General features: G+C 44.4%; 1 protein-coding gene across 5 annotated transcripts in view; it reads right to left on the bottom strand.

Moving 5' to 3' along the window:
- Positions 1–374: 374 nt before the first annotated feature.
- B4GALT5 (beta-1,4-galactosyltransferase 5) overlaps positions 375–13,487 on the bottom strand; it is a 67,168-nt gene continuing 54,055 nt past the window's right edge. For 3 of the 5 annotated variants that reach the window (XM_039864567.1, XM_039864569.1, XM_039864570.1), the window contains exons 3-9: positions 10,676–10,789; positions 9,238–9,362; positions 8,234–8,350; positions 7,415–7,602; positions 6,610–6,732; positions 4,412–4,513; positions 3,325–3,472 (exon numbers count right to left, since the gene is read on the bottom strand). In XM_039864567.1, the coding sequence (XP_039720501.1) occupies positions 3,325–3,472; positions 4,412–4,513; positions 6,610–6,732; positions 7,415–7,602; positions 8,234–8,350; positions 9,238–9,362; positions 10,676–10,789 (917 nt within the window). Of the gene's footprint in view, positions 3,473–4,411; positions 4,514–6,609; positions 6,733–7,414; positions 7,603–8,233; positions 8,351–9,237; positions 9,363–10,675; positions 10,790–13,487 lie in introns of all 5 variants that reach the window. The other 2 variants (XM_039864566.1, XM_039864571.1) reach the window with 2 other exon arrangements.

Genomic DNA, 13,487 nt, shown 5'->3' on the forward strand with positions numbered 1-13,487 from the left:
GGCAAACTCTGGACTGGCCCCAGGGGGCCTTCGAGACCCAAAGTCCATCGATCCTCAGCCTCCCCTTGCCCAGGGCTCTTATTTGACTTGGGTGTCACCTGAGCCAATTCTTGAAAGAAAACCCCAGTGAGGGAGGGGGCCTGGATGGTGCAGTGGGGTTCAGTGCTTTTGCTCCATCGGCTGAGTTTTTCAGTCAACTGGTCTGGTTCCAGAGGTTGGGCGGGCAGTATTTCTCCAGGAACACCCAGCGGTCAGCCGGGCAAAGCGGACAAGTGCTTGAAGGAGTAAACAAAGCAGCCGAATGCCCGTGAGAATGGAAAGGAAAGGCCCCAAGTAGCCAAACTGTCCTAGACAAAGAGAGACGACCACCCAGGTTTAGTTCTTGAATATGTATTTTTTACTGAAAAAATCATTCATAAATTAACATACAAAAATGTACAAACACATGAGTAAATAATGTAATGACAAAGGACTATTTCTGTGAAAAGTGTTTTTTAAAACATCTTTAGATTTCAGTGCAAAAATGTACCCCTGGCACCTCTTAAAACATAAGAACAAGCTCAAAAAAACATAGTGATGTAAATGAGCTAGCTACGTTCAATGTCATCGTCAATGGTGAGTGGATACAATCAATACATGTGGCTGTCGCTCAGCTTTTAATGTCTGTGGTAGAGGAACTCCAAAGGAGTCCCTTTAATGGCAAAATTAATATTTTTGCAAATAACTCCCCCCCCCAAAAAAAAACAGAGTGAAAGGAAAAACCTTTCCCTGTACACAGTAATCAAAGACAAGAATGATTTAAGGAGTCGCCTATCAGTAGCCTTAAAGAATCTCAGCTGCCAAAATATACGCAAGGTCACATTTGGTTCTTATTGTTCTTCTTTTTTAACATGAAAATTTCACACCACTGACAGCACACAGGCCTGTCTGTATGTTCTTAACGATTTAGTTTCCCACACAATACTCAGCTTGGTGGATAAGTAACTAACGGTGCACAGTAAGAGATTTCATACTAATAAAACAAACTGACACATGACTGCAAGATAATTTAAGTGACCCCGTGAAAAGGGACCTTTCCTTTTTCAAATCAGGTGTGAGCCTTCTGCCAACATTTGGTTCTTGGTGGTAAATAAGTTAATAAAAAAGCTTCAAACAAGATCATTTTATAACACTGCCAAGAATCGATCCGTCTGTCCCGGCAAATTCTTCCAAATGACATCATAGTTTTGTCACACTGAAAGCAGCTCATAGCTTTCAGTGACAAAGAAGGGAGGAAAATGAGAAGGGTGAATGAGATGCACCAAGTCCAGCACAGGGATCTGGGAGGGGAGTCCCCGGGGGAGGGCGGGGGTGGAGAAAAGGGGAAAGAAATCTTTATTGCTATATGCACCATACATCAAAGAAAATCCAGATGAGTGTCTGTGTGTAATGTTCCCTCGTGAAGGTCTTTTTTAAAGCATGAAATTCTCAAATTCTTTTAAAACATATGATACAACTTACCAGCGTTTTCAAGGGCAGCAGCCTGCTCTCTCATATGAGCCGATAAGAGCTTTGCAATGCAATTTGTTTTCTAAATACCACTCTTTTCAAAAGAACAAAAACAAGAACAAAAAACTAAGCCTGGCCAATCACTCCCACAGCTTGTGGGGATCATATGTCCATGTAACCAACACATGCAACAAAAAAAAACCCCAACCCACACATGTATACACAAATAGACCCCTACACACGCATCCATGTAAACCATGAAAATTAAGGAAGTTGAAGGCAAACAAGGCAATTAAAAAAAATATGAAGTACTCTTTAGAAAGTACTCCCAATCACGATATATAAATATGTTTTATGGAGAAGGAAAGGGAAAAACTGGCATTTTTCAGAATTCTGCAGAAGCCAACGGGGACTAAGGATTGAGGGATTTGGCTCAGGGAAAAACAGAGGCACAAAGTCAAATGCCATTTAGAATCCGACTTCAGAAAGCGCATGGGGATGTGACTAGAACACTTGGGCTCTTGCATCCAGGAGCTCAGTTCATTTAAGTTCAAAGCTCTGATTTGGTCTAACCCGGATCCCAGAGGACCCAGAGCACACGAGTGTCATCTGCTCCCTGGCTAAGTTCATCATTCAACAGTTCATTAGTTCTATGTAAGGTTAATAACGTTGACAAAGAATCTGTCCAGAAACCAAAAAAGGGAAACGGCGGCATCACTGCAGCTAGTTAATTTAGGCACAGATTTCAGAAATTGTGACCACGTTCCACAAGAGCAAAAAAAAAACAAAAAAAAACAATCCATCCTCTCTCTGTGATGATGAGAGGACAAGACAAAGTCCAGAGACCCGGGGGGTGAGCCTGCCCGGCCCTCCCCTGACGGCTCGCTTGGAGCAGGGAGAGCAGCCTGCTGTTAATAAAAAGCGGCCCCCAGTTTAGCAGAGACTGGGAACAGCGCACACTGCCCACAGGGGTGACCAGAGGGAGTCAAGAGCGAGACTTTGGAAGAAGGGGGTGGGTGGGGCAGAAGTTAGCTACCGGTGACAAAGATTGGACTATTTTGTTCTTTTGTGACATGCCCTAAATCCACTCCCTTCCAAAACGACAGCGATTTGGGACATATACTCTTCCACTGCATTTTAACGGAGTTCCTACATTTGCCAACCAAATAAGTGATCTAATATATAAATCCTCAGTTTGAAATGAAGCCAGCTATAAAATTAAATTTTAAAAAGGCATTTTACATGGCTTATTTACAATTATACTTCTTCAAGAAGTGATTGTTACATGTCTATTTATCTTCCCCAATCCCTCCCACTCCACCCTCAATCCCCACCCAAAGCAGATAAGTTTTTTTTTTTTTAAATGAAACCAAAGAGAACACCAGAGATGAAGAATGGTGTATGGAGTTTCATTGCTCTTCCTCAGACACAGCTGCCCTGTGGTGGGTTTGCATCTTTGCCCCGAAGGCCAAGAGGCGCCAAAGGCCATTCGCAGGAACAGACGCTGGGCGGGACCGCGGCGGATCATGGTTCTGGAGGTTGTGGATAAGACGGGACGGAGACAGGGGGAGAAGAGCAGCAGGACAGACATCTGTCTTGAGAAAACAGAAAGCTAGTCCTGATGAGAGAAGGTCTCGAGCTGAATCCCACGATCCCAGCGGGTCCCAACAGTGGAGGCGTTTTGTGCGTGTGCTCTGTTCACATTTTCTCCTGGAACCCTGTGATCCTCCATTAGACACTGTACTTGTAATTCTCGTCCTGTGTGGAGCCCCAGACGTCTCATCAGGCTGCTTTCTCGGTGGCGCTGGGTAAAGAAACGTATATTCTCTCCTCATGTCAGTACTCCGTCACCTGAGCCAGCTCGGGTGTCAAATTGACAGTAATGTTTTTATACAAGGCGTCGTATGTGATGTTTGCAAAGTAGTTCAAGTTGTTGAGGCCGTCCAGCCCTTGCCGCTCCTTGGACTTCCTCAGCAGCGCATACCTGTCGATGCAGAGAACAGAGCTGGCTCTGAGCAAGGGTCCAGTCTCCTCCCGACAGAGGATGGAGCAGGGCAGATCATCGGAGGGGACACAACCCAAGGCAGTACTTGTTACCACGTGGCGGGTGACTGGCCATTCAGCCACTTCACGCTAAATGTTGTTATTATCAGAAATACCTCCTACTTCATGCCAGGCCTTTTACTAAGACATTATTTAATGCACCCGTCCCTTAAGCAAAGGAAGAAACCAAGGCTCACGACGTTAAATGACTTGCCCGAGGTCACAGAGAAGGGAAGTGGGAGGGAAGATACTACGATTACGTCAGATGAGAAAGCTGAGTCTGTATTCAGTGCCCTCTTAATCCCATGAAGAGAGTTCAAGCAATCGGAATTGGCTCTCCAGAGAGCTGTCCTCCCTCAAGTTAACGAAAGACAAAGAGCCACTCTTAAAGATGCAGATGTCACTCTGTCTACATGCCCCAATTAGTCTAATCTGGAATTTCCTTATTAAAAGCAAAAGGCATTAAATCAACTGCAACCACACAAACAGAGGCTCAGGGACACTGTTCCAGAACTGGAGTTTGCAGAAAGGGTGCCAACTCTGCTTTGTCACGTCAGTGTAAGTCATAGAGGCCTTTCCCTGAGTGGACTTTTTCCCCTCCAACTCCTTGAAGGCTACAGAGGAGACTGCAAAGCTTAAGGTGTCAAACAAGTGATTTCCTTAAAAGATCTTACGACCGCATTTTTCACCAATAGTCTGATTTCACCCCCAAACGTCTGCCTCACAGTTAAAATATATACAGGAACTATAAAACAGCTGTTAGAGCAGGACCTTGGAGAGGGGCTGGGGAGTAAGACCAGGGGTTGTGATAAGCTCTGGGACATTTGGAAATGAACAGTACCGAGGATGTTTGGAAGAGGAATAAATAAATTGCACCAACCTTCCAAGAAACTGGACTTCTCCTCGATGGTGATGAGGGATGGACTTGTACTTCCCTGTGTCCCCTTCCGGCCGGCTCACAGAATAGCCTGCATTCTGCACTCTGCCCAAGACAAAGAAAATGGGCTTTTCGATGGAATGATCAAGCCCTATAGGTGACCAAACCTATGCCGAGCCAGAGAAACCTCAAGCTGAACTTCCTCTAAATATTCAAACTGCCTACACCCTCCAGATAAGTTCATGGTTTTAGAAAAGAAGTCTACAATACAAAAAAAGTTTTGGAAAAAAAAATTCAAAATTCAGAAAGAAATTAAAAATTCTTGAGAGTAAGGTTTGACGTTGGCTCTCTCTCAGTGACAGGTCCAACAGGGAGTGTCCCCGGCAGATGAGTGCACACACACTCCTCGCTGCCCGCTCAGCTGGGCCCCATCGCAAACATTGTTTCTTCACAGGTGGACAGCACGCTTCCCTTCCACAAGCCAGCATAAAGTAAGTCAGCAAAGTTAGAGTTGCTATGCATTTTCCCTACTTAGGCAGAGCTATGTCTCCATGGAGATGAGCTTATTTACATCACATCCTCCACTCTAGATGTAAAATTTCACAATTTACAAAAAGTCACTAGGAAGGAATTAGAATTTAGAGGAAGTATTCAGGATATTTATCCTAATATGACAAAGATAAGATTTCCCAAGTTGAGTTTACTCGAAACTTGCCTGGGCTCTAAGAAATCATTAATATGTGAGGGTAGACTTCGGGTGTTTCTATGTGAAATCTACGGTCATTTTCATATTATGTCAACATCCTTCTGACTCCACATTATACTTATTTGAAAAATACTGTGTGCCTGGCATGGTGCAGAGCGCTGAGGGGAGCCAGCCCTCTGCACCAGCGCCGAGCTGCAGAGAGCAGGATGAGAATAGTGACAGATGAACTGTCCCGGGGCAGTTCGACTAGATTCAAGGGTCAGTTGCACCAGTTACGTGTACGGAAAAGCTCTTCCACCTGCCTAGGTTCCTAAGAAACCCGAATTTAAAATATGAGATGTCGTTTTTACCTATCGGGTTGAAACAGAATTGTCTGGAGCTTCTTTGTCCGATGTAGTAGCCATGAGCCATGTGTGGCTACTGAAGGGCTAACGTGTGGCCAAAATGTAAAAGGCTGTTTATTTCCAACGCTGGAAGCGACTGGTGTAAGAAAACGGGTATGCTAACGCACCGCTGGTGGAATCTTTTTGCAATCTTTTTTTTGGAGGAAAATTTGGCAGTAACTATCAAAATTTAAAGTGCATTTACTTCTTGACTCTGTAGTTCCATAACTAATCTTTCATCTAAAGAAATATTTGTACATATGAACAAAGGATGTTCAAAATTGTAAACAATAGGAGAGGATGAACATAAATTACTGTGTACGTAGGTAAAGGAATACCATGCGGTTGTTAAAAATAAAGAAGAGGCTGGCTCTCTATAGTAACATGTTGAGAAGACGAAGGGATGTGTCTGAGTTGCTAAAATATGAATAGAAAGACATACAGAAAGAAACAGCTCGTTAAAACAGCTACTTCTTGGGAATAAAATAGGATGGCAATGGGAATTAAGATTTACTTATACGCTTTGGTTTATCCACTTTTGTATCATATAAATTTTTACCAGCAAATATTACTTTGTAATTAACAACCAAGGACATATACTTTCTTTTTTAAAGCCAAGCTAGAAATTAAATAGATACAAAGTGGAAATTCTTTTGCTTAATTCATTCCTTTCTTGGTTACCATTTACTCACTTTGGAAAAAATATTAGCTCACACCACTCACCGACTGTTCACACAAAGTCGGATCATGCAGGCCTTCCCTGATGGCCTGGAAGAATCTGCGTGCACATAACACTAACATTCGACCTCTGGTCTGAGATTTTGGTGAAATCTGCTGTGAGTTGTGAAATACACGCCAGATTTCAAAGACTTTGTGAGAAAAAAATGGATGTAAAAGATCCCATTACCGTTTTATATTGGTTACGTGTTAAAATGACGTTATTTTGGATATAGTGTCACATATATTTTTACCTCTTTTCTCTTCCCCCTTTTTAAATGTGGCCACCGGAATGTTTTAGGTGGCGCGCGTCATGCCATCCTGGGCGGCGCTGGCCTGCAGAACCTAGAGCGGTGGCTCAGGACATTGGGGGCGGAGGGGGAGGTGCTCAGTACCTGTTCCATAGGTCGTCGTCTTCTCCGCCCCAGCCCCAGAAAGCATTAGGGAAGCCATTGATTTTCCGGAACTGTTCCACTGTTAGGCCGCTCACTCCGCCGAAGAACTCAGCATAAGGGAGCCTAAAAGGAGATGTACAGCATCGGTCACCTGCGCACAGGCTGGCTCACTGGAGAACTGTCTTAAGTGAAACGACGCTCTCTGTGCTACTGCCCAGGACCGGCCAAAGCTGTTTCCTCCTGCTGAGACGCAATACCCAGGGCAGCTCACTGAATTTTCAATAACGGCTTTATCGAGACATAATGGACATACCGCATAACTCTTCACCCATTTCAAGTGCATAATTCAATGATTTTTAGTGCATTCACAGCTGTGTGACCACGACCACAGTCAATTTAAATACATTTAAAATTATCCCCAAAAGAAGCCTGACACCCATTAGCAGTCCCTCCCCATTTCCGCCTATTTTCCTCAATCCTGTGCAACCACCATTCTCCTTCCTCTGCAGATTTGCCCATTCTAGACATTCTGTACAAATGGAATCATATAACATGCGGTCTTTTTTAACTAGTTTCTTTCACTTAGCATAATGCGTTTGAGGTTCATCCACGTTGTCACAAAAATCAGTATTTCATTCCTTTACATTGTCAAATAGCCATCCACTGTATGGATACACTACATTTCGTTTATCTATTCATCAGCAGATGGGCATTTGGGTTGGAGTTAATTGGATTTGCCATCTTTGTATCTCTATCCTTTTAGATTTAACTTCTTTAATTAAAAAAAAAAAAAAAAGATACTCACAGATACATATACTTATCCAATTTAGTTGCAAAGTGCCTTGGCATCAGTCCGCATCCATAATAGTTACGATCGCTTTCTGGTATATGATCCACATCATGAAAAATAAGACAGTCCCAGTCCAAGTCCTTCATTGCTTCTTGAAAACCGACGTTGAAAAGCATGGCTCGATTAAAGGGCTGGGTGCCAACCTAAAAGAAGCAGAACTTCATTTTTAAGGACTCTTGAAGCAAAATTGCCATTGCCCTGAGCCTTGCCTAAAAGAAAGCTGATTGAAACCGACTGGGAAAGTCGTGAGGCCAGAAATGAGGCAGGTCCTGTGCCACTCATCACCGACTCACAAGCCACCTGACCTCTGGCCTCGATTTCCTCAGAAATACAGGGGGTGACAGTGATAAACCTAAGCTCCTCTCTCCTGAGGCCGCTGCAGAGGCAAGCATGCGGCCATACACAGCATCTAGAAGATTACTCAGCCCCATAAGGGGAAGAAAGGACAGTGTTGCCATTTCTACTTGCGGCTCCTTATCTTGAGGGGAATTTCCTGGGTCTCCTAAAGTCACTGCCCAAAGGAGCTCCTGTAAAACCACCACACAGGAGGCCTTTGCTCAAGGGTAAACAAGGTTCCCTCTGGGACTTGAATCTGTGGGGACAGAGCAGCATTTCTACGAGGAGCACCAAACCACTCTCTGTTCCCCGCCCGCCTCAGGTGGTTCAGTCAGAAGACTTCGTTTCTACAGGCTCTGCACACTGAAGACGGATCGGCTTGACGCACCCAGACCGCCGTGTCAGGAGAGAAAGGAGGGGAAGGAAAAGGCCACTCACTTGCTCCACCACGTAGAACGCGAACTGCAGGCGCTGGCGCTGGAGCATGGGGATCAGGTGTCTGAGCAGGACGGGGAGGTGCTCATGGCGGTTCCGGAAGGGAATGAGGATCGCCACCTGAAGCGAGTCACAGCAAGAGAAGCCATCCGTTAGTCCTCTCGACTTCCGCTTCGTGGCAGGACACTCCTGCACAACTGGAGACCGGCTCTTTGGGAGCAGACTTTGTTCTCAACTTCCTCTGAAGGAAGACCTATGTTGGCAAGCGGACCCTGTTCTTATGCCGGGCACATAGTGGGCCTGCTAAACGAACTCATTCCAGGCTGCAGCCCAGAGGAAGGCATACACTCCCATAGTGCAGATGCATCCACAGACAGAGAAGCATCCAACTAAAGGAGGCTTCACAAAACGTTACTTCCCCTTACAACGTGCAATGCACCTTAACCCAGACATATTTATTTTTTAATGATGGTCATTAAGTTGACTTTACATTCCAGCAAGGGGCTGGAAACACTTATCTGTTCCTGATCTGCTTTGATCATTGCTGCACCACAGCGTCCTCTACAGGGCTGGCAGGGAATAAGCACTTTAATAAATACTTGTAGAAAGAATGGACTTAAGCCAGTATCAGAAGCTTGGTCCGCACTATTGATGTTCCCTGACTACAGCCATGCAGAAAAACACTAAAAATCCCTTAGCGTCAGGCTATCTAACTCCACTCTAAATTCATAGGCATAACGGTGAATATGGTTAAGGCATGAAGCACTGAATTTGTGAAAATAGCTTCCTGCGAGGAAGATGAAAGGGTCACACTCGGTCACCGGGATGATGCAAATTTCTATGGCTACTTAGGGAAACCCATTCCTCCCAAATATTTCCATCCAATGAAAATACTTTCCATCGGGTAGCAGGGCACAAATTACGAAACGTCACAGTCAGCGAATCCTGTGGTGACTCGAAACGATGGCAAGTCCCAGGTGGGCTTCAGGTCTGACCTCACACCCTACCTTCCACCGAGGCACACAGTCAGAAGGCGTCCAGTGACCTCCGAGCTTGATGGCTGGGTCTTTGGAGAAGAGTTCATGAATGGCATCCATTCCGATTTCACTCATGTTTATGTCTATTGGGCCCTCTGAACAGAGAGGGGGGAAAAGGAGAGAATTAAGAAGCCAGAAAATGACAGATTCTTTTACTCTTTGGGGAATGTCAACGCCTTTTCAGCTCATCGTGTTTTTGTCAGGGCTGGCAGCCCCTTCCTCTGCTTTCCAACTCACTGCATTTCAGTTCATCACTGTTACTGGGTAAAGCAGCAAATCGAGAAATCGGGACTTTAGCCTTCTCCTTCTGCCAGGGGTACAGAAAGAAGTCAGGACCAAATAAAAGAGCAGCTGAACTTCTCAAAAGTGGCTCAGCTTGGAGCCATCTCTCGTGTGCTCCTGAGACAAATATAGACACGCTGTCCCAATTAATTTATCAGTGACCCTGACTGGTGATGTCCAAACTCAGAACACTCCATCTCTGACGCAAGTTAAGAAGCGAAACTCTCTAAGAGATAGAAAAGGCTTAATACTTGTCATCGCTTTAGAGTACACATGGGATTCTAAGAAAGAAGTAAAAAACATCCAAAAGTTTTAACTAGCTACCATGTATTTGATTCCCTTTACCTACTTCACCCTCCACCTACTCCCCTATATTTGACTCCCCCTTTTAGCTGTCCACCTACCCACCCCCACTTCCTACTCTCTGGTAACCACTAGTCTATAGTCCATGTCCACGAGTCTCTGTCTGTCTGTCTTGTTCGTTTGTTGCTTTTAGGTTTATATCCCACATATAAGTGATATCATGTGATTTTCAACTTTTTCTCTGGCCTGTTTCACTTAGCATGATTATCTTGAGGTCCATCCATGCTGTGGCACATGGGAGTATGTCATCTCTTCTTACGGCTGAGTCATATTCCATTGCGTACATGTACCACAGCTTCTTTTCAAATCATCTATCGTAAGACCCTCTGGTTGCTTCCACGTTCTGGCCATCGTGAATAATGCTGCTATCAACATCAGTGTGCAAATATCTTTTTAAGAAATAACTTTCCTCATAGCAAACAAGTTATAATCAGTGCAAGATTTATACTAAAAGAGAAAGTTGGTTGCCTATACTTTCTCTAGGACATCCTAACAGACCCCAAGTTACAAAGGAGGCTGCGTGAGCAAAGGAAAAGTGAAAGACGTAGAAAATGGCACCAAGAACACAAGTGGCCTTGCAGAGGCGCTAGAGAAGAGTCAGGACACGTAACTTTCACAGTCCCGGTATCCGATGGCAGGGAGGCATCTATGTTCTCTGTGCAGCCAGACCTTCTGGGCAAGGACATGTTCCTTTTTACTTTAATCGAATAAAAAGACATATTGGTTTTACAGGCAGAAGAAGATAAGTGAGAGCCCTACTCACTCATGGAAGGGAGCCTTTCGGGGCAGGTGTGGTTTGCAAAGTAGGTGAAGTCTTCAGGAAGGAAAGTTGTGGTTTGCAGGAAGGTTTCGCTGTGGTTCAAGTCAAGAGGATAATCTAGAGAGGTAAGAAAAAAGGCGACTCAGACCGATACATGTGACCATGTCTGCAGTTCTTAGATGCCTACCGAAGAACTTTTTTTCTTAGGTATCATCTTTTGTGAAGGGCTCAGAACTAGCTCTTCCACTGCAGTTAAAAATTTAGACCTATTAATTAAAATGTTAATCAGATGACAGTATTTTAACCAGGGTTTCTATTCTTATTGGTATTACAGCTTTACATGCACCCGGATACAGTTAAATAACTACAATGTAACTCCCCGCCCCCCGCCCCATACATTACTCTCTAAGGGAACAACTCCCGCTTCCTTTAGCCAACTACTTTATTCAGTATTTGCCTCCATTCGCCTACACAGTTACTCCTGATACTTCGTTTCAGGTCTTACCTACCGACTTCCCACTATGGAGACAAGATTCCCTCCCATACCACATAACCTTTTCACCATCCAATCTCCCAACAGCCATAGGAACACTGTGGTTAGGACAGGCTTTAGTATTATTTAGTATTATACTATATATTATGATGATTCTATAGATACTATTCATAGCGGAGAAATGTGGAAAGTTATGATTACTTTTCACTTCCTGCATAATCTTTTCCTGCAGTGACTCCTGCTTTTCTGTTTGCCAAGTTTTATATGAAATAATGACGACCTCAACACCGTGCCCTTTACCACTGCGTCTCCGCTTAAGACATTCACAGGCATCAGTATTATCTCAACTTCATCCTCCCAAAGAAGGCCCAGAGCTTTCGGACCCACCCGAAACTGGACTGGCTTTCCCTTGCATCTGATGTGAGATGCTGCCCTCGGATCTCCCCTCCTCACTGCCCTGGAGATTCCTTGCATCTCTCTACAGTATTGAACTTCATCTTCCCCACGTTTAATTTCTCCTTTTTTAACGCTTGATGGAGCACATCCTCCTAGTAGCCTCCTGAGAAGGGGGAATGGGCAGTGATTCTGAAATCTCGTGTATCTGTTTTTACTCCTCCTCATGTGACTTATAGGTCGGTTGGGTTTATAAAATCCGAGACTGGAAATAGCTTTCCTTAGCACTGTGGAGATGCTGTCTCACTGCGTTCTCGATTCCACTGTGCCTGTTAAGTCTGAAGCCATTCCAACTCCTGGTCCTTGTCAAAGGTAACCAGTAATTTCTTCTTGGAAGTGTAAAGAACGTTCTCTTTGTCCAGGAAATTCCACGTTGCTGCGCCTTGCTAGGGGTTCTATTTCACCCACTGTGTGGACCCGTCGGTGGGCCTTAAAAGTCTAGCAAGTCATGCTTTTCGATTCTAGAATTTGGCAGCAGGAAGGAGGTATTACTGTACTTTCCTCCCCTACGTACTCTGTGCTCTTTTTGGAGACCAGAAAACATGGCTTGGAGGTTGGATCTCGTCTTCTAACTTTCTTATCTCTTCTGACTTCCCATCTTGCCATTTTCCTGCTCTACCGATTTTGTCAATTTTACCTAGTCCTTCTTTTAATCATTTCTTCTACTACAATTTTAATTTCAAAAAGTCTTTTTCATTTTCTGAATGTTCATTTCTTACAGTATATTGTTTCATGTTTGCTATCCTTTTTCCCTTACCCTTGAGACTATATATTACTGTTGTCTTAATATTCTCCCAGCATAGTCTGTTTCTTCCAATTTGCTGCTTCTTGTTTGTTTTGACCTCTAGCACAGTGATCCTTGGTCATCTGCTAATATTTACGAGCGGGGCACTAACCAGCGAACTGGGAGGGTCTGGACTGAGGTTCTTCATCACAGGGTGTTATGGCCGGAAGTTTGGTTTCAGCATCAATACCTTTGGGTCATTCCTCTTGGTCCGGTCAGATTCCCTAGAGAAGTCTATTCTAATCTCCTGCCGGAATGGTACAGATCTGGCTACAAGCATCCTGGAACTGAGGACACCTAAACCAAGCCAGATGTCCCCAAGGTGAGGGACCCTCTGTTTTACTATCTCGGGAAGTTATCAAGTCTCCAATGCTTTGCCAAGATGGGGAAAGGGATCTGGGTATCCGAACTAACCTTTATATTAGTTGCCACCTTTATTCTTATCCCCAAAAGTACCTGCTACTGCTAATTCCTGAGCTTCTGGGAGATTCCAGGCTATAAACTGGGGTGGTGGATGGTTTTCCACGCTGCCCCATTAGCAGACTGTTAAGTCCTTCATCACTGGTCCCTGTTTTCTAACTTCCAAAAATTTTTGCTGTGGTCACCTTTCTTATTCTCCTCATTCTTAAGGGTTTAGGCCATTACATGCATGTGTGCACACATGCTCACACACACACACAGCACACGCACATGTGCACGCACACACAGCACGCGTGCGAGCGTGCGCACAAACACACACACACACACACACACACACACCTCTTTACTGTCCTTTAGAGGGGTTTTAAGAGTGTGAAGAAGATGCTTTTTTCCTAGGGGACGGTAGGAAGGGGCTCCTCCAACCTTGTATTTTTTTACAGATAAGGAAACTGAGGCACCATATATACAACCTGTACAAGAAGACTTGCCTGTATGCGACAAATATCTGACTAAGCTCTGGGTTAGTGATCTTTCTATTACACTGTGCAATTTTTTCGCAGGATTAAAATCTCTCTCACAATCCTTTCGGATTCATGCTGATTCTAAGAGAATTAAAACTTCCTTTGCAACCTGGAATTCCCTTTGCAACCTAGAATTCCCCAATC

This window comes from Pteropus medius, unplaced genomic scaffold (assembly GCF_902729225.1).
Source record: "Pteropus medius unplaced genomic scaffold, Ma_sr-lr_union100, whole genome shotgun sequence".
Taxonomy (NCBI): Eukaryota; Metazoa; Chordata; class Mammalia; order Chiroptera; family Pteropodidae; genus Pteropus; species Pteropus medius.